At 40.6% G+C, this 19,384-nt stretch overlaps 1 protein-coding gene across 9 annotated transcripts in view; it reads left to right on the top strand.

Annotated features, from left to right (window-relative positions):
- UVSSA (UV stimulated scaffold protein A) overlaps positions 1-19,384 on the top strand; it is a 92,296-nt gene that overhangs the window by 7,747 nt on the left and 65,165 nt on the right. For all 9 annotated transcript variants that reach the window (XR_010601625.1, XR_010601624.1, XM_005292405.3 and 6 more), the window contains 4 exons: positions 4,332-4,452; positions 5,675-6,115; positions 7,260-7,369; positions 8,570-8,698. Coding sequence is in view for 7 of the 9 variants with exons in the window: in XM_005292405.3 (XP_005292462.2) it covers positions 4,332-4,452; positions 5,675-6,115; positions 7,260-7,369; positions 8,570-8,698 (801 nt within the window). In the remaining 2 variants the exon portion in view is untranslated. The remainder of the gene's footprint in view (positions 1-4,331; positions 4,453-5,674; positions 6,116-7,259; positions 7,370-8,569; positions 8,699-19,384) is intronic.

Below are 19,384 nucleotides of genomic sequence, written 5' to 3'. Positions count from 1 at the left end.
GAGGGGGAGAAGAGGTGGACACCGTGGAAGAGCATGTTCTGAAGGCCACAGATCTCCACCTCTGCTCTGCCCATTAGTAATGTAATCACTTGCTTATTTACCCAAAAGGCTTGAGATAAGATATCCTTATTGACAAAGTGGGATTCAATTAAAACTAGATGTACAAAGATTTTTGCATTTATATCCATAAGTGTGTAATGAGGTGTTGCGTTGCGTATCTGTTAGTGCATTTGAGTGATACAAGACTCCTATTCAGATTAAGTAGCGCAGTACCCTCAACCCTTTTCACTTTGAGAAGGGCATGAGTAGAATTAAGAGCTGAGCGTGGGGTTTTCTGTGTGCTGTGAAAGCTATTATAACTGGGCCTACACATTTACTCTGTGAGCTTAACTGTAAAAAGTATGTGAACATGCATAAGATGTCACAATAACCTAACAGATGTTGATGGGCGTGGAGAGGAAGGGGCCAAAAGGAGACAGACTAAATTAGTCTAAACAAGGAGGCCTATTGCTATGGTTCAAGAACTATGATGAAATCATGCTTGGTAAAAACAGAAGTTGAGGAACTGGAATTTCAATTAATCAAAATTGGTGTAGGATATTAGGCCTAGTTAGTGGACAAAATAATGAGGGGATGGGCTATTCCCCCCCCATCACTCCCTTTTTGAGTCCTTAAAGAGAGAGACTTTTTTTTAGGGGGGGGAGGAATATAGAAGAATGGAGGGCCGGGGGTGGCTACTGAAGCGAGCTTCACCATCATGGTTGCTATCCCAACCATTTCCTGGGATCCTGGGCCTTTGTCATCCTAATTCTGAGAGATGTCCTGACCAGACCGATGCAGAAAAAGGGACCCAGATAACATTTCTACCTCTACCGGCTCTAGATGAATTCCAAACAACACCTGGGATAAAATGGGCTCAAACTTTAATAACAGCTACAGCCCATCTGAACTAACTTCTCTTTTTTCTAAAAGGATAGTTCTTACCTCCTGGGATACCCTCTTAAGGGAATGTCAAACAAGGGAGTTCTCCTTCTAAAAACTATTTCCAGCAAAGGGAACTAGGGATGTTGTTAAAATGAAAGCCATATTTCATACTTTACATTTCATATGTCAACTTTTTTCCTGGTATGAAGGAGGCTGAGGTCTCTGTACCAAACCTTGTTTAACACTGTTTAATGTTAGATAATGATTGGGTTCTGTTGACACTTTTTGGACCATCTATTCTATCTAAATTAATACAACAGAGCCCAACTCCTACATCACTGGGCTGATAGTTATACACTATGTTGTTCCCAAGATTGAAGTAAACATTTTTCTGTTAGGGAATAGCTTTTTTTTTCTTTTCCCCCTTTCTTTCTTTTTTTCTTTCTTTTTTTTTTTTAATATATCATTTAAGCAGGCCTGAACTGAGTAGGACTGTGTGCTCCTCCACCTCAAATTCTGGTATGTTGTTCTGACTAGCATGAAGGAAAAGGCATCTACTGCTGAGACCAATAGAGGCAGAACAATTACTCAAGTGGCTAACTCTGATCTAAACAAGGAAACCCAGCATAAGTTCTCAAACCCACTGAGCTAACACAGAGTAATTCTATTTTAACTTTTTAGATGCTCTTTCCCTATGTCAGGGGTGGCCAACCTATGGCCCGCAGGTGCCCACCAGAGCATTTTATAAGGCCTGCAGCCTTCAACACAATATACTAATGGCTGATTCATTAGCGTTTTGTCATCACGTTTACATCATTTTAATTTACACAAATGTGTAAATAGATTTCAGAGTAGCAGCCGTGTTAGTCTGTATCCGCAAAAAGAAGAACAGGAGTACTTGTGGCACCTTAGAGACTAACAAATTTATTAGAGTATAAGCTTTCGTGGACTACAGCCCGCTGTAGTCCACGAAAGCTTATGCTCTAATAAATTTGTTAGTCTCTAAGGTGCCACAAGTACTCCTGTTCTTCTTTTTGTGTAAATAGACAATACCGTACATAGAAACAACCTATCTATAAATCAATACAGGTGACTTTAATTCTTATTAAGATATGTAGAATCTGTTTGGCCCACACAAGGTTGTGCTTAGGGTTATGTGGCCCTCCTGTATAAAAAGGTTGGGCACCACTGCCCTATGTAAGGATGAAACTGCTCCATGAGAGGTGTCACAATGAGAACACAGGATTGGGATGTGGGGAGTCTTGGGTTCTAATTCTGATTGTGGCACTAGCTCACTGTGCAAACTTTTCACAAGTCTGAAATCGTATTTAAATGAAATGTTACCTACTAATGTTAGATGCACTCATTATAACAAAGATCAGAGGAAACTTTCTGGGTTTTATTTCCATTTATTTACTTTGTATGTCTGACATCCCGTATACAATTTTAATTGTTCACTGAAAGAGCCCCACAGTGTGGGGAAAGAAATATTTCCAAAAAGGAAATGTGATTTTAAAACCATTAAGATTGATGAGGGGAATCAAAATCAGATGTATTCATGCAACTACCTTTGTCTTTCTGTAGATATAGATGCAATTGCCCCCTTAAATTTACTATATTGCAAGTCGCTCTGTGTGTCAGTTACTTTGTAAAATTGAAATATTGCCTACCCCACCACTTGACTTCAAGAAGCTTACAAATATTAGTTAAGTCTCACTTCATTCCTATGGGGTACATTAGTATTTGATACACAAGAAGATTAGGGCCTTGATAGAGCAAAATACGTATGTGCATGTACTTAGACTCAAAGCCCTGTGGTTTGTGATTAACTCCCATTGACTTAGGTAGAATTTAAATCTGTGCTTAAAGTCAAACAAATGTGTAAGTGCTTTGCTGAATTGGGGCTTAAGTAATGTGCCAATGGTTGCATAGAGAGTGAATGAGAAACACACATGACTGGACAATAGTGTGTGAAATCCAGGACTAGGAACAGACCTAATTTTCCTGATCCCTGGCTACTGAAGTACAGGGGCATGTTGTAGAGGAGAGGTTCTTGGAGGAAGCAAAAGGGGATGCTTGTTGGCTGCACACTTATAGTTTGATCTCCAAATGGTACAGGCATTTATTGTGTGTGTCAGATTTTGCTCTCCTACTATAATTACAGTCATGTGAAAAAGGGCGGTGTTTTAAAGCACATGATCTTGAGGACCTTGTGTGGTCTTTACGTCACAGCAAAACAAAATCTCAGAAACGTCATTTTATTTTGAAATATGGTTTATTTCATGTACAACCATTATGACCAAAGAAAATTTCATCTGGATGTGCAGACTATGAATTTAGCATCTGGGGAGGGATTGCTAATTCCATTAGAATAATAGTTCCTAAGTATTCCTTGCATAGCACTTTACAGTATAAACTAACATTGAAGTTAATGCATTGTAGAAGAGCTCTGTGTGGCATGAAAGCTTGTCTCTCTCACCAATAAAAGTTGGTCCAATAAAAGAAATTATCTCACCTATCTTGTCTCTCTCATTGAAGTTAATGGAAGTTAGTTGATGGTACTCAGTAACTTGCAGGATGAGATGTCTCATGTAGCTAAATTATAAGGTCTAAAGCAACCAAAAGCCAGCTTTTTCTTAATGCTAGCTCATAGATTTGTACATCAGAATATAATTTTTAGAAGGAAAAAAAATTAAATTTTCAGGCCTTTTCATGAGCAAATTAAAATAAAGCAAAAAACCTAACATTTAAAATTAATAAAATCAAAACAGTAGTTGGAGCTACTGTAAGGTGCATGACTTACATTGTGTTCTGTACTTCAAAAATAAGAAATAAAGGAGTAAAATAAAAAATAAGATTTTTGAGAAAAATCCACCAAAGCCAGGAAATTTAGTGTAAAAGCCAAAATTCAGTGATTTAACTCACTGCATGTTGCAGGGGATATGGCTTGATCCTGGATTGGTTGGTTTGCTTGCATGCAAAGTTCTTGGGAAAAGTGTGTGCAAGTAGCAGTTTTGGCTTTTACTCTAAAATTCTTGAGTTATATGGGTCAACCTAGCATTAGTTTTGCATATTCTCTATCTAGTTCATATGTGACACCTCTCCCACCCCCCTACTGTAAGTGAGGGCTTCCCAAAATTATAAAGGGTGCATCAAGATAGATTCCTTTCTTTGGCCTTGGACAGCAGAGAGAATGTTCAGGTTTCTGCTTCCTATGATCTCATTTTTCACTAATAAAAAATGTTACCATAGTTATAGATTCTGGGAGAAGGGGCAATAAAAGGAAGTACTGTAGAGAGACCCACTGATTAATGATGTTAGAGGATATTTAATCAAAGATAGGAATCTTGGGAGTGTTTCTGTATTTCTTACAATGAATATAACAGTTTTCTTCAATTCCTCCTCAGGTGGATTTTCAAGACGTAAATGTCAGAACTCTGGCTGAAAGGAGAAGGGAGGAGGAGAAGCAGAAACGATTAGATAACATTTACAAAGAGAAAGCAAAAAGAGCTGAAAAAGAAATGGAAGGTGAGATGTTCTGAAAACTTTAAAGTTTATTAAGGAATTAGGCTATATAAAATACAGCCTCCAAGAAAGCAGCTATCCACGTGGTAATGGGCTGTAGAAGTAGACGAGGAAAGTAGTGCATATGTAGACATAATATAGGGTAAAATAAACAAGTGATGTAGTACCAGGAGTTCAGGTAGAACGTGGGGTGATACAAAAGAAGGTAATTAAGTGTCTCGGGCCCTGATTCAGTAAAGAACTTAGATATATGTGTAAATTTGAGCATGTGAAGAGTCTTGTTGAAATCAATGGCTGTATTCACATGCTTAAAGTTAGTCATGTGATTTAAGTATCTTCTGAATCAGGGCATCGAAAAGGTGTTTCATGTAGAGTATCTGTTTCAAAAGGCATTGCTAAATACCACTGTAGGAATCCTGTACCTGGTATAGGAGGTCCAGCAAAAGTTCCATGGATATCTGTGCATATTGGAAAGCTGTTTCTTTAAGCAAAGGTTTTAGAGCTAACTAATTTCTACAAAACTGAAGAATGAGGGTGTGTGTGTGTGTGTGTGTGTGTGTGTGTGTGTGTGTGTGTGTGTGGTGGAGACTCTTACCTTACAGTTTTTAAGTGTTGGCTTCACTTACAAATACTTTTTGCTTGTGCATTATGAATACTTGTGTGGCTGTGCACTATGAACAGTTATGCGTGGACATGGAATTTAAAACTGAGTCTTAAGTTTCCTTAAGTCATTTTCAGCTGAAATGTGTCTGGGTTGTTACTCATAGATGCATCAGTAACCAGCTATAACAGCATAACTTCCAGGACTGTAGGATTCTTACCCAGTGACATTGCTGAGAATAACCTTACCAATCCATCTGCTCTACTTCATATTTTATAAAACAATTAAAAGGCCATCTTTGATAAGTGCTCTGAGATTTTCAGATTTTCGGGAGATAGGAAAGAGAGTTGTTTCTATTTTGTACCTCTTGAGACCAGAGAATAATATCAGTTTGATGTGGGGGGCATTTGGAGAGGAGAAATGCACATGGGTCCTCATGCCTGCCTAGGAATATGTTACTGATTTAAAGATAAATGAATTGCCCCTTTGGCAGGTATACTTACATTGTAAGCATTGTACTGATTCCTCATAGTGGGGAACGAGAAAGCGAGTTTGTTCCACTTCTGAGCTGTAGACATTTTGTATCGCCTGGAGCAATATTCTAAAACAATTATCTCCTGACAGAAATGTCCCAGGAAATCCAAGACACACTGACAGAGATGGAGAATTGTTTCCGGCTTTTGATGCCAGATCCATTTGACTTCACTGTGAATGATACAGAGTTAGACCCTGTCACGGAGAGGACTGCTAATGAGGACAAACCTACTTCCTCCTTATCCATACAGATAGCAGATCACCAGCCATCTTTGCTTGGACATATGGATGATGAACAGCCTTGTTGCAGCAAGGACCTTCCTTCTGTTTCCCCATGTCTAATAGCTGGTAGAAACAGGGACCTGAACGAAGAGTTGGGGCTGCCTGAGCAAAAGGAAATAGACAGAGGGGAACGTTCAGAAGCTGAAATAATTGCTGCTGCTGCCACCGATTATGATGACTATGAAACCTTTGTTAGGAACCATGGGCTTGGTTCTCATAAATACACTCTCAACCTTGAAATCTCCACAGGTACCTAGTACTGTACCACACAAACAGCTTGAGAATGTCTGTATGTGAAGTTGTGAGCCATTAACTACAAAACTTAATATTTTATATTTCAGCCCTCTCTAGCAGATCCCCTGCTACGTCTGGCCACTCATCTCGTAACCCTCCTTCAATGCAGATTGTGTTGGACGTGATTTATAGATTTTACTAATCAACCATTTTGGTTAAGATTTAGTATATGGCACTGTTAATGTATTACAGCACCTAGAATAAGACAGGTTTCCTGTCCTGAATTGCTTGCTTTCTGTTTGCAGGATGTATATAACTTTATTTGGAGGGGGAGAGGAAGGCTGTGTTTCAATGCTTTCAGCACTTACCTCTTTAAAATTAGTGACCTTAGTCATGACCCTACAATAATATGCTTGAGTTATAGTGGGGAAACATTTTTTAATATGGCAATCAAACTCTCAACACTTTGTAAAGACTTATCATAAAATAGTGAATAGAGTGCTGGTAGCAAGGATTTTAAAATATGATTCTTAATATCATTTCAAGAGGTTGAGTTATTTGTAGAAAAGCCTGGCTTGACTTTTTAAAAGTCTGATACCTTACAGTTAACTGTACATGTGCATACAGTTAACTACAATTTCACATGTAAATGGCTGGTAAGATATATAGCTGGCCATTTCTGCATACATGTGTAGGAATTCTGAAGGCTTAACGGGCAGTTGCATTTTTTGCACAGGTAATTGCATTCCTGTCATTTTGAAAATCAGGCTCCTAGAGTTGTTGTTTGGGGTAGTGACCAACTTTTCATTATGTGTGTACTGTACCTAGCACAGTAGGGTCCAGATCCCTGATTGGAACCTCTAGTCACTATTGCATTACAATTATATCCTTGATTCATATGGTAATGCCTAAGCTGTGTTGGTTTAGCATCCCTTTTTCAGAGTTATGCAGCATAATGAAAGCATTTTCCCTTCTTTCTCTTTGGTCTTTGGGTTAAGTATTTTTAGCATTAACGCTGAACATAGTAATCTTGTGATTCATCTCTGAAGAAATCAATTATGTTAGAAAGTTTCATGTTGTGCCATCTCCACTTATTGTAGGTTCTTATTGAAGATGCTAAAGACATCATGCTTGTGTATTTTTCCTCCCTTTTCAACAGATGTGAAGGTGCGTGAGAATGAAGACAATACTGCCATAATAAACAATATCATAGATGCGCACAAACTCATCAGAAATAAATTCTTGCCATCTGTGCAGTCTTGGATTCAGGTGAGATGACTTCTGCCAAGAAAAATAAAAAAAGCTCTTTCCCCTCTTTTGCTTGCTTTCAGCCTGTCTTCCATAAAATGCTAACACTTACTATGAAACCACGTAATTTGGGGACCCACATAGAGACCATCTTGCAAAAAGTTACAAAAGCCTAAAGATGGTGTGGCTGCACCAAACTCAGCGTCTGGGTGCAAACTAAAGACTCGTGCACTTATGTGTTGAATCTTTGGTCTGTGCGTAGGGCAAAAACAACAATAAGCAATAAAAGTGTGTGAGGATAAAGTCTGAAGAAAACTAAACAAAGCAAATTAAACTGAGGAAAAAATTATTGTTATAAATATGTGAGGTGCGGAGGGTGGTAATAATTGGCTAAATATAAATCTGAGTTAGAAACTGTCAGTGTTGCATCACTTATATTTGAGTGCGTTCAACATTGCTTAAGCTACCTAGCACAGTGCACAAGTTTTTCATTTTTGGAGATGTCAGTTTAAATATGGCCTATATGGTAGGGTTAAAGTGAAAATGAATATGTCTTTAGGAGATAAGTCGACTACTCTGAAACCTGTCATTAGAAAATCACTTATTCAGCACAATTGGTAGTCTATGCTCAAGTGTCCATTGCAGGGGATAGCAATTTTGTATGGTGAGGTCAGGAGCGGCGCCAGGGTTTTTGGCGCCCTGGGCGGGGGTCCTTCCGCATTCCCGGTCATCGTCGTTGTCAATTCTGCGGCAGGGGAGGTCCTTCCGCGCTCCCGGTCTTCGGGGCACTTCGGTGGCGGGTCCCGGAGCGAGTGAAGGACCCGCCACAGAATTGCCGCTGAAGACCCGGAGCGCAGAAGGACCCCCCGCCGCCGAATTGCGGCCCCCCCAAATCCTGGTGCCCTAGGCAACCGCCTAGGTCGCCTAAATGGAAGCGCCGGCCCTGGGTGAGGTGCACTCACAGAGGAAAACTTATAGTGCACCTGCCTACTCCTTGGTTGACTCTAGCTGCTGCTATCAACTCTTACTCCCCCAGTTAAAAAAAAAGTTTTTGAAAGAAGTGCAGGTAAAAGGAGAGAATTGGGATCACCAGTGATTGCTTAGTATAGGAGCAAACTGCTTTATTGCATGTCATGTTACAAATGGACAAAAACCAAGAATTTTTTTTCTTGAGGATGTGTGTAGCAGAAATAATAAGAATGTATATCTCTTGCTTTGTAGTTGTTCACCAGAGCAGGAATAAATGATGGTTGTCTAAGATGTGCCATTGATTTTAAGAATAAATTAGAGACTGCTATGGAGAAACATAAGGAAATGAACATTGACTATAAAGAGAGGAAAAGAAAAGTGGTGAGTATTTTAAATTAAACATTTTTTTGAGAAGACTATCAAACACTTGACTTGCACACAGAAAAATATAATGCTGTCTAAACATTTCCTTGTAGGCCCTAATTCTTGCAAAAACTTAAGCATGTGCTTAGCTCGATATATTTGAGTAATCCATTTGACTTCAATATGACTACTTCATGAGCCAAATTAAGCACATGCATAAATGTTTGCAGAGTCAGGGCCTTCATTATTAGATAGGACATTAACACTGGTTGTCTTAATTTTTTTTATACAGTGAGGTAGTAAAATTTTAGAATTCTCTTTAGTCCCAGTTTCTTCATGTACAGTTTGTATTCTGTCCTTTTGTTCTCTTCTGTGTTGGCGTTTAGTGTTAATGAAGGAAGACATACATATTGTTATTACCATTTTATTATTTTGAAACATACAAAACTATGCCAACACCTCACAAGTCAGAAAAAAAGACATGGTTCGTGATTTACAGTGCTTACATTCTACAGAGGTTGGGTAACAGACTTGAAAGCCTCTCATCATAATTAGCTATCACATGGTGCTTTAATGCTCAGAGTGTTTCACAAAGGTTATTCCCAGTGAAAATTTTGTGAGATGAGTAAGTTTTAATATCCTCATTTTACTATGCCACAGAAGAAGTCAGTTAGAACTAACTACTATTTTACTATGTGAGGAAACTGAGGCAGAGAGATTAGATGATTTGTCCAAGGCCACAGAAGAAGTCAGTGACCCCATCTATACATCTAAAACAACAGAGTTTACTAAGAATTTTTAAACTTGTTTGTGGTCAAATAGTGCTTGTTAGGTATAAATGGCGAAACTATATTTTTAAAAAACTAATTATTTTAGCTCAGAGTGTCCAGGAGTAAAACATGGCTTTTAACTGGGTTATAATACAGTTTCTATCTGTCACGGCAGGCTAGACTAAATTGTTAGTCTGATTCAGCCACAGTGAAGTTCATCAACTGTTGTTAAACTCTGTTTGGCTGTATAGACAAGGCCAGATTTGGATTTTTGAATTTCTCGGTCCCAGCACATCTCCCTGGTACAGAAGGGTCCTGGCTATGTATACTACTCCAGCTACAAAAGCCAACACTGAATGAACGGTAATATTCTAGAAGACTCCCTTACCACTGCTTTCCCTTCAATGGGATGTGCACATAACCAGCTATGGAGGAATCAGCATAGTTGCTGCAGTCCCTGTTGTCATTTTTATGGGAAAGGCTGCACATGCTGGCCCTCTGCCCAGAATATTGGCTACTGCCTTTTTTGTAAGATTTGAAAGACATTCAAGCCTTCATTCTATGAGTAGTGGAAAATAGTGCTGTTACCATTCTTGTTCACCATTGTTTGGTGTCAGAGTCAAACCTTGCAGAGCATACAGCTAGGAAAAGGGAAATATTTAATAATTTGCTTATTTTGAACACACTATCATTTGACAACTTAATAGAATTTGAGGTGTGGAACCTGTTAAGAGATGTTGGAAAATATGGAAGAATTACTATTCATTTTTCTTTCATGGCGAAATGCCCAAACTTTTTCTTAACTAGTGCTTAGCTACTTAAATTTAAGCTGTGAATGAGGAACATAATGAGCTGCAGAAGCATTTTCATAAAAAGCCTTTGGTTTCTCTACATGTGGTGGATTGTTTAGTTGAAACTTACTTTTAGACGGAAATTGACAACAATTTAAAAAAAAATGTAAAAATCCAAGTCCAATGGTCCAGCAAGCAGCAAGGCCTATCAAAAAAGAATGTTGTGCCCTGATCTTGCTAGGACTTACGCCCATACTTAACTTCATACAGTGTGAGTACTTCCATTGGCACTATTCAAGGTCATGAACATCAGCCCATGTGTAAATCTTTGTAAAGTTGGAGCCTTAGTTCTTACTATAACAAAGTCTTGCTGTCTTTTGGTGGTGTCCTCTGTATGCCTGGAGATAAGAGAAATGTACTGATATTCTGATCGTTGAGCATCACTGCAAAGATCAGGACATTAGCAGATTTTACATATAACTGCTAGCACACTGAGTCTGCAGAATGGCATAGCAGGGGGTGTAGATATGCACCGTGTGCAGAAATAAAGAGAGACCATGCAAGAACTGAAGAGAAGAAATGAACCAAATAGCATGGTTACTGTGGAAAAGATCACTTGTAAGTTTCCGTCTGCTGTAGATCTGACATAAGCTGTATGTTATGACAATTGATATCAAGTCATTGTTATGTACCAGGGAGCAATTGCAATCTGCAAAGTAAATTGTGCTAGATGAAGATTATCACACTAGGTACAGGAGAATTGTTTGCATATCTGCTCATCTCCTTAAGTGTTGTCAAGACTCCCTATTAAAGTCATGTCTGTATCTTTCAGGGAGAGCATATTTTATTTTAGTGGCAACACCAAAGTGGCAAAATGTAAAACAGAAGGTTAGGGACTTACAAAATTTGCATCCATGACTGCTGCAGTGGCAACATCGGAGGATTAGCACTATTTTTATGCAGTTACTCTATTCTTTAATAGACCAGCAAGAATGGAGGCTCTATCAAGCATTGCAGCCTGGCTCCTCAGATCAAAATGGGTTTGTAGTCTTAGCTATCCACGCCTTTGCATAAAAGATGAGAGCAGTCACTCAGTACTTCTTTGTAGTCTGCACTTGGAAGGAATTTACAAGTATCCCTTTGCTAGGGATATAAGTGTACTTTGCTAGGTCTATGGTCAAGATGTTAATGGAATTGATCCTTAACTGTTTGAATAAGGGAGTTGGTACTAGCCTTCCTGATTCTTTGAAGAATTATCTTTTTAAATATTTTTTTCTACTCTTGGTGAACATAGCATCTAGAGTAGTAGTTATCAGCCTTTATATATTTTGTGTGGTATCACCAGTGTTGCAAACTCTTCTGATTTTTATCTTGAATCTGATGATACTTGGTGTTTTTTCTTAAAGCCCCAGCTCCTGGAGGCAAGTGATTACTTAAGTAATCAGCTTTCATTTTTTTAGGCAAGTTTTTAGTCCTCCTGGTTGCAAGTCCAAAATGCATCCTAAAGGCTCAGAACCCAGAAGACAAATAAAAAGAATCCAGTGTTTTATTTTTAAATCTCTCATTTTTTAAAGCTAATTTCATGATTTGTTGGGCCCTGCCTTGTCATTTTTGAAAGTGTGGGGTGGCACTATTGTATCTTCCTTGCAATCAATGGGCATTTCTGCTTTCTCCCTGCTATCCCCTTGAACCAGTCCACAGTTGCCACCCTTTTGTTTTTTCAGTTCTTTCTCATATATAGGACCTTACCATATTCACGGCCATGAAAAATGTGTCACGGACTGTGAAATTGAGCTTCCCCCATGAAATCTGGTCTTTTGTGTGCTTTTACCCTATACTGTACAGATTTCATGGGGGAGACCAGCATTTCTGAAATTGGGGCTCCTGTCCCAAAAGGGAGTTGTAAGGGGGTTGCAAGTTTATTTTGCGCTGCCTTCAGAGCTGGGCGGCCAGAGAGCGGTGGCTGTTGGCCAGGCGCCCAGCTCTGAAGGCAGTGCCTCGCCAGCAGCAGCACAGAAGTAAGGGTGGCAATACCATACCATGCCACCCTTGCCTCTGCGCTGCTGCTTTCAGAGCTGGGCAGCTGGAGAGTGGCAGTTGCTGACTGAGGGCCCAGCTCTGCAGGCAGCAGCGCAGAAGTAAAGGTGGCAATACCATACCATGCCATCCTTACTTCTGCGCTGCTGCTGGCGGTGGCTCTGCCTTTAGAGCTGGGCTTCCGGTCAGCAGCCACTGCTCTCCAGTTGCCCAGCTCTGAAGCCGTGCCGCTGCCAATATCAGCGCAGAAGTAAGGGTAGCAGTACCTTAACCCCCCCTACTTTTTGGGTCAGGATCCCTATAATTACAACTCTGTGAAATTTCAGATTTAAATATCTGAAATCATTAACATTACGATTTTTAAAATCCTATGACCATGAAATTGACCAAAATTGACCGTGAATTTGGTAGGGCCCTACTTATATATACATATGCTATCTCTGATCTTTCTGTTTTTCATCTGTTTTCCTATTTGCTTTCTGCTCCCTAGCCTCCCTCCTACCTCCAGCAGTTTCATACTGCTCAGGGTGCATGTTTGAGAAAATGTGGTGGTGGTTTTTTTTAAGCTCTGTAGCTGGAAACTTGGTAAGAGAGGGTTGGGAAAGTTCTTTAAATGCTGGTCCCTATGGTTATAGTTATTTGCACAGATTTACCTTCTGTCTCTACCTTCAGCTACAGCCATGGGAGGAGAAGGAAAAGAACTACAAATGTTGCCTGTATCCTTTGACTGTCCAGAGCCAGCTGTCTGCCCCCCTTGGTGTTGCCTTTATAAATATTATTGCATTAGCCGTATATCCTGGCTGTCCAGATTCAAGTCCCTCTTGCAGACGTTAAATAGCCATCGTCATATTTCTCATTCTGTAAGAACTTCTATTGTTTAAATTGGGGCAGCCTGACCACATTAGTCAAGGATAACCAAACACAAGGATTACCATTGGTACTCTTCTGTTAGTGAAAGTCCTTGTGTGCTTACACCATAGTTAAATTCATATAATCAGCGATTATTCTGGGACTGAGTTAGATGTTTACATCCCTTAAGAGTGTCAGATTTTGAAAGTATATATGAGAGTTTTAAAGCACTCTGTGTGAGAATCTAAATTATGATTGAAATGAGAGAGGGGGTAAGAGGAAAGCACTTGCATGACAGGACATGTTGCATTATTTTCTCTCTTTTTGTTAAGACTCTTCAGAATAATCTCAGTGCCCAGTAGAGGGAGTGCATACTGCATGCTGGACATTTTCCTTTGCACTTCCTTTATCTAGAGTAGGTCATGTCTTAGTGTGTACATGTTTTCATGTAAACTTATTACAGCAGTATTATGTCAGATCTACTGTAATAAGTTAGTTCTCCGCTCTATTTAGGTGAATTATTGTAGTGTCACAGTTCTAGTTATTGGCTGAGATTGGTATTTATAATAGAAACACCTATTTTTAGAGGTTTAATGCTGTTTTAAGCATAAATTGCTTATGGCTGGAACTTTGCTAAAATATTTCCAAACAGGGAATAATTTGTTTTTATTTTTATATTGTTGGTATGCATGGCTTTTGTTCCTTTATTTATTTTAAAACAGATGTTTGGATTTTTTAAGATATTTTTCTTAAAATGCCAGATTTTGCAGATGTTTATACCAGAATTGCTTTGCATATTTAAAAGTTATAAAAGAAAAATCCATATATTGCATCTTAAAAATCATGCACAAGTATGATGCACATCTACAGCATTTCCATAGAGACTAATGATAATACTTAACATTTTAATAACATCTCTATTGAACAGCATAGCATGTTCTGTTGATGTCTTAATTTTTTTCACATGTATCTATAATAACCAATAAATTATATTTAAAAATGTAAGAAATGTACATATGTCAAACGAGACTAAAATGAGTGTTTGAAACAAGAGCCAGGAAATTTGCCGGTACTCTACCTCAATTATGTATGCTGTGCAGGCCAAAACATTTGTTTTCTTCTGCATCCCCTTGTGTGTGTTTTTTTTTAGTTTAGAGCTTAATTTAAAACTGTGTTTTGGCTTGTCTTAAAATGTCTTCCTAAAATGGACTAAGCAGTTGTTTGTGCTGTTATGATTTTTACCTTGAAATAGTTGACTGGACTACGATTTTATTTGTGAAAGGGGGAACACAACTGCATCTGGTTTGTTTACAATATGTTGTGGTGGAGCCTGCAAAAAAGGGGAAGAAGGGACTATTGATGGTAAATCAGTTAAAAACAACAGATGACCAAGGCATTTAGAATGCACTAATATTAATAGACTGGCTGTGTTTTAATGCAGCAGAATAATGTAGATTTGAATGACAGAGAATTTGGTAAACCCATACAATTGGCAAGCTTTTGGGGTAATTTGAGTTTGCTGCAATAAAATTGGATAGGTGGAGTTATGCCAAAAGTCTTCTAATTGCTTGTTAAAGACTGAACACCCTTACCTCCCATGAGGTTGTGTGTTCAGCAATTCTAGAACATGTGTTTTATTTTGTCTTGTTAAACAGTCACGTTTAACCAGTCTAAATGCTTTTTAATTGTTTCATTAAGACACTGTTCCTCAAATAATCTTACTTTTGAATAAAGTTCTAACTCTTCAGTAAGTTCTACTGTTTGGATGTGGGTTGGGGATTACTACGTTGTAGATTTCAGCGTAACTCTTTATTGCAGTGTAGATGAGATAGAATCATAGAAATGCAGGGCTGGCTGGGGCTTTGAGAGGTCACCTAGACCATCCTCCTATGCTGAGGAAGGACCAAGTATACCTGTTCATAAAAACCTCCAAAATTGGGGATCCCACAATCTTGGTAACCTATTCCAATACTTAACGATCCTTATAGTTAGAAAATTTTTCCTAATATGTAACCTAAATCTTCCTTGCTGCAGGTTGAGCTGATTACTTCTTGTCCTACCTGCACTGGATGTGTAGAACAGCTAATCACCGTCCTTTTCGTAACCCCCCTTAACAGAAGACCCACTCAGCCTTCTTTTCTTCATGTCCAGTTCTTCTTTGAGTGATTGTACATATCCATTCCAGTGTTGGGATGTGTGTGTACCAGTGCACAGTTGTGCCACGCTGAATGGTACCGCTAAGGAGACAAACTCTGACAAGTGCCCTCTGATGCCTCACACACAGCACGTAGGTATAAAGTGTGCAGTTGCCCCCAACTGTACTCAGCTCCTTCCTATCGCCTGTGACTGTTATTGGAGCTCCCTTTCCTTGCTTCCGTAAACCTTTAGTCAAGTGTGTAAATAGTGCCCATTGTAGTCTGTATAGTTAGTGTAGTTTAGTATTTAGTTAGTCTAGTGTGTGCATCTGGCATCCAGCCTTGGTACTGGCCCTGGTACCGGAGATATGCCATGTTCTCTGGGTTTCAAGCCCTTCCACTCTTGTGGAAGGCAATGCCTAACAGTGACCCTCATCCCAGCTGCCTTAAGTGCTTGGAGGATGCTTCAATGAGTATTAAATGTAGTATTTGTAAGGGCTTTAAGCCCAGTTCCAAAAAAAAATCCAGGACAGCCAGATGGAAATATCTGCTGCTGGAATCAGTGCTGTGTCCTCCATCTGAACCATCTACCTTGGTCCAGGTACTGAGCATTACCAGTACTGAGAGGTAGATCAGCATCACTGGTACTAAAGAAGAGGCACTGTAAATCAGACTCGGTCCCAGGACCATCAGCGGAAGCAAAGAGGTTGAGCAGACTCAGGTGGAAGCTCAAAGAGGAGGCACTCCTCAGAGCACACCTCTAAGCAGAGGAGTTCAGTGACTCCAGACCCCACCACAGCTAGTCTCAATGGGCCTCCTGAAGTACCATCTTCGGGATCACCTCACATCCCGGCACTACAGAGTGCTTTCCTGGTACTGTCTACGTCTGAGACATACGAGGCTGGAAAAGAAGTGTTGAACCTCTGGGTACCACCATCACTGGCAGTTCAGGAGTCTTGCTTGGCACTGGTGCCCAAGATATTAACTTTAGCGGCTTCACCTCCGCACCAGGCAGGTCCAGCTGATTGGGCTATCATGGTATCATTTAAGAAGGTTCCGTCTAGGGCAAAGCCACAGATGATCTCCCTGGCTCCCCTTTCTTCAGAGTCTGGAGTTTCCTTCCTGGTACTGACCGGTATGGCCCCACCATGGTCGCAAGAAGAGGATTCTTCATCAAACTCTGAAGTGAAATCCTGTGTCCCCCAGCCAAGCTGATCACCAGGAATATACCATCTGCCTGCCTGGTTTTAGCTTCCGTATCAACAAGGGGCTTACTGAAAGAACTCTTAGGCCTTCCACAATTGTGGACCAGGGCTGTACCAGTGGCCCATTTGACACATATGGAGTTCCCCTCTTAATCGAGAGCATCCCCACATCAACGTCAACTGGCTTAATCTACTGGTTGTCAGGAGCATTGACACTGCAAACACCCTAGCATTGGTACTGAGCCCATCACTGAAGGTTCAGGACCCCTCTCACAAGTATCTATGAGAGGAGAGGGAACTGGGCCAGACCGTGGTACCATTGGTATCCTCTTCCTCATCCTCTGATGAGACAATTGTGGCAGAACCTATTTTCTGCTTTCTGACAATAAGATGCATCACAAGTTATGGCCCTGGACATCCACAAGCTGATGGTCATCTTGGCATCTATGGCCCAGGCTAGAATTCCTCTGCTTACTAATGATGCTATTTTGTAGCCTACCAAGATTCTTTGGCAGACCCCGTTGCCTTGCCAATGACTGCAAAAAGAGTGGAGATGAGATACTATGGTCCCTCTCAGGGGTTTGAGCATTACTATAATCATCCCACTTTGGGTTCCCTGGGTCAGCAGCCACAGAGAGAGGGGTGAGGGTTACCATGCATCAACCCCAAAGAATAAAGAGATTGAGAAGCTGGACTTATTTAGGAGGAAGCTTTGTTCCACAGGCCGGTTACAGCTTTGTATTGCAAACCAGCAAGTTTTGCTGGGGCATATGATTTCACCCTGTGGGATACAGTTTCAGAGTTCAAAGACAAGCTCCTAGATGATGGGAAATTAGAGTTCTTTTTCCGGCCCAATGGCTGTAAGATTTTTAAAGGGTTTGGACAGAACTTTTTCTGCAGGTACAGAACTCTATTCCAGCCTGGAGCCTGAATCTAGTCTTAACAATGCTGATGGGTCCTCCTCATTGAGCCTCTAGCAATATGCTGTTGCACCTATCAATGAAGATGGCATTTTTAGTAGCCATTACAACAGCCAGGAAAGTCGGGAAGTTGAGGACTCTCATATCAGATCCTCCTTATATGGTTTCTACGTGGACAAAGTCTACCTTCGTCCTTATGCAAGTTTTCGTACGAAGGGGGTCTCCACTTTTCATGTTAACAAAGCAATTTTCTTACCAACTTTCATCCCAAAGCCTCGTGGTAATAAGGGGAGGAGAGATTGCATGCTCTGGGTGTTAGAAGAGCTTTAGCATTTTATCTGGAATGAACTAGACTTTCAGGTTCTCATCTCTATTGTTTATTGTATTTACAGACAGAATGAAGGGCAATCCTGCTTTCATGTAAAGGATTTAGTTAATGGATATCCAGCTGTATTGGCCTGTGTTACCAGTTGGCTAACATGAATCTCTGGATAGAGTGCTGGGCCATTAAACTAAGTTCCAAGCAACCTCTGCAGCTTTTCTGTCTAACGTTCCTATATTGAACATTTTCAAATCTGCAACCTGATCATCCCTGTTAATACACCTCAGAATGATAGCCTTTTTTGAAACTGCATCACATTGTTCGCTGTTATTCTATGTATGATCCACTAATAACTCCCACGTCCTTTTCTGCAGTACTACTGCCTAGCCAGTTAATCCCTATTTTGTAGTTGTGCATTTGAATTTTTCCTTCCTCTTACATTACAAGGTCATTTTGAATTCTAATCCTGTCCTCAAAATTACTTCTGACTTGTAACCTAAGTTCCCTGTAAGCTGCTGGACCTGCTGCGGTGGGGAGAGGGACCACACACACACACACCTCGGACAGTACTGGGTTTATAATGGCCCAAAGCCACGGACCATCACTGGCGTTCCGGACTGTGGACAGACCTGCCACGGCCGGGGGAGAGGCACTCTGCCCAGCCCACCCAGGACCTGCCACGGCCTGGGGAGAGGCAACCCAGCCTGCCCTGGAGCTGCCACGGCGGGGAGAGGCGCCTCTTCCCTCCAGCCCAGGTGCTGCTGTGGGGGGAGAGAGCTGGGGGGGGGGGAGTCCTGTCTCCCCGCTGTAGCCCCAGGGCAGCCTGCACCCCAAACCCCTCATCCCCAGAGCCTGCATCCCCAGCCAGAGTCCTTACCTGCCCTGCACCCGAGCCCTCTGCCCCAGCCCTGAGCTCCTCATCCCTGTCCCCACTCCAGAGCCCACACCGCCAGCCAGAGTCATCACCCAGCTGTGAGCCCCCTCCTACACTCCGAACCCCTTGGTCCCACCCACACCACATTAATTTTGTTATGTGCACCAATATGTAGGTGCTGTGTCACACATCACCTCCATATTGGTGCACATAACAAAATTCATTCTGCACATGCGTGGGAAAAATTAGAGGGAACACTGCTTGTAACTCCTCCCAGCTTGGAGTCCTCCACAAATTTTATATGCCTACTCTCCACTCCATATCCAAATTGGTAATGAAAATACTGAATAGTACTGGACCCAGAACAGACCCTTGTGGGGTCCCACTAGATATTATGTCCTCCCAGTTAGACAGTGAATCACTGATAAGTACTTTGAAGATGATTTTTCAACCAGTTGTGTACCCACCTTACAATATTTTCATAAAGATATTTCCTTAGTATGCTGCGTGTCATATGAAACTTACTAAAATAAAAATATAACACTTCTACTGCCACTAAGCCAGTTAGCCAGTAACCCTATCAAAAAAGGAAATTAGATTGAATTGACATGATTTGTTCTTGACAAGTGTATGCTAGCTATTCCTTAATAACCTCATTGTCCTCTTGGTGCTTACAGATTGATTGCTTAATAATTTGTTCCAGTATCTTTCCAGGTATTGAAGTTAGGTTGATTGGTCTATAATTCCCTGAGTCCTCTTTGTTCCCCCTTTTAAACATAGGTACAGTAGAACCTCACTTAA

This window comes from Chrysemys picta, chromosome 5 (assembly GCF_011386835.1).
Source record: "Chrysemys picta bellii isolate R12L10 chromosome 5, ASM1138683v2, whole genome shotgun sequence".
Lineage (NCBI taxonomy): Eukaryota > Metazoa > Chordata > Testudines > Emydidae > Chrysemys > Chrysemys picta.
The sequence above is the reverse complement of the archived record's forward strand: the minus strand, read 5'-3'. Positions and strand labels throughout refer to the sequence as shown.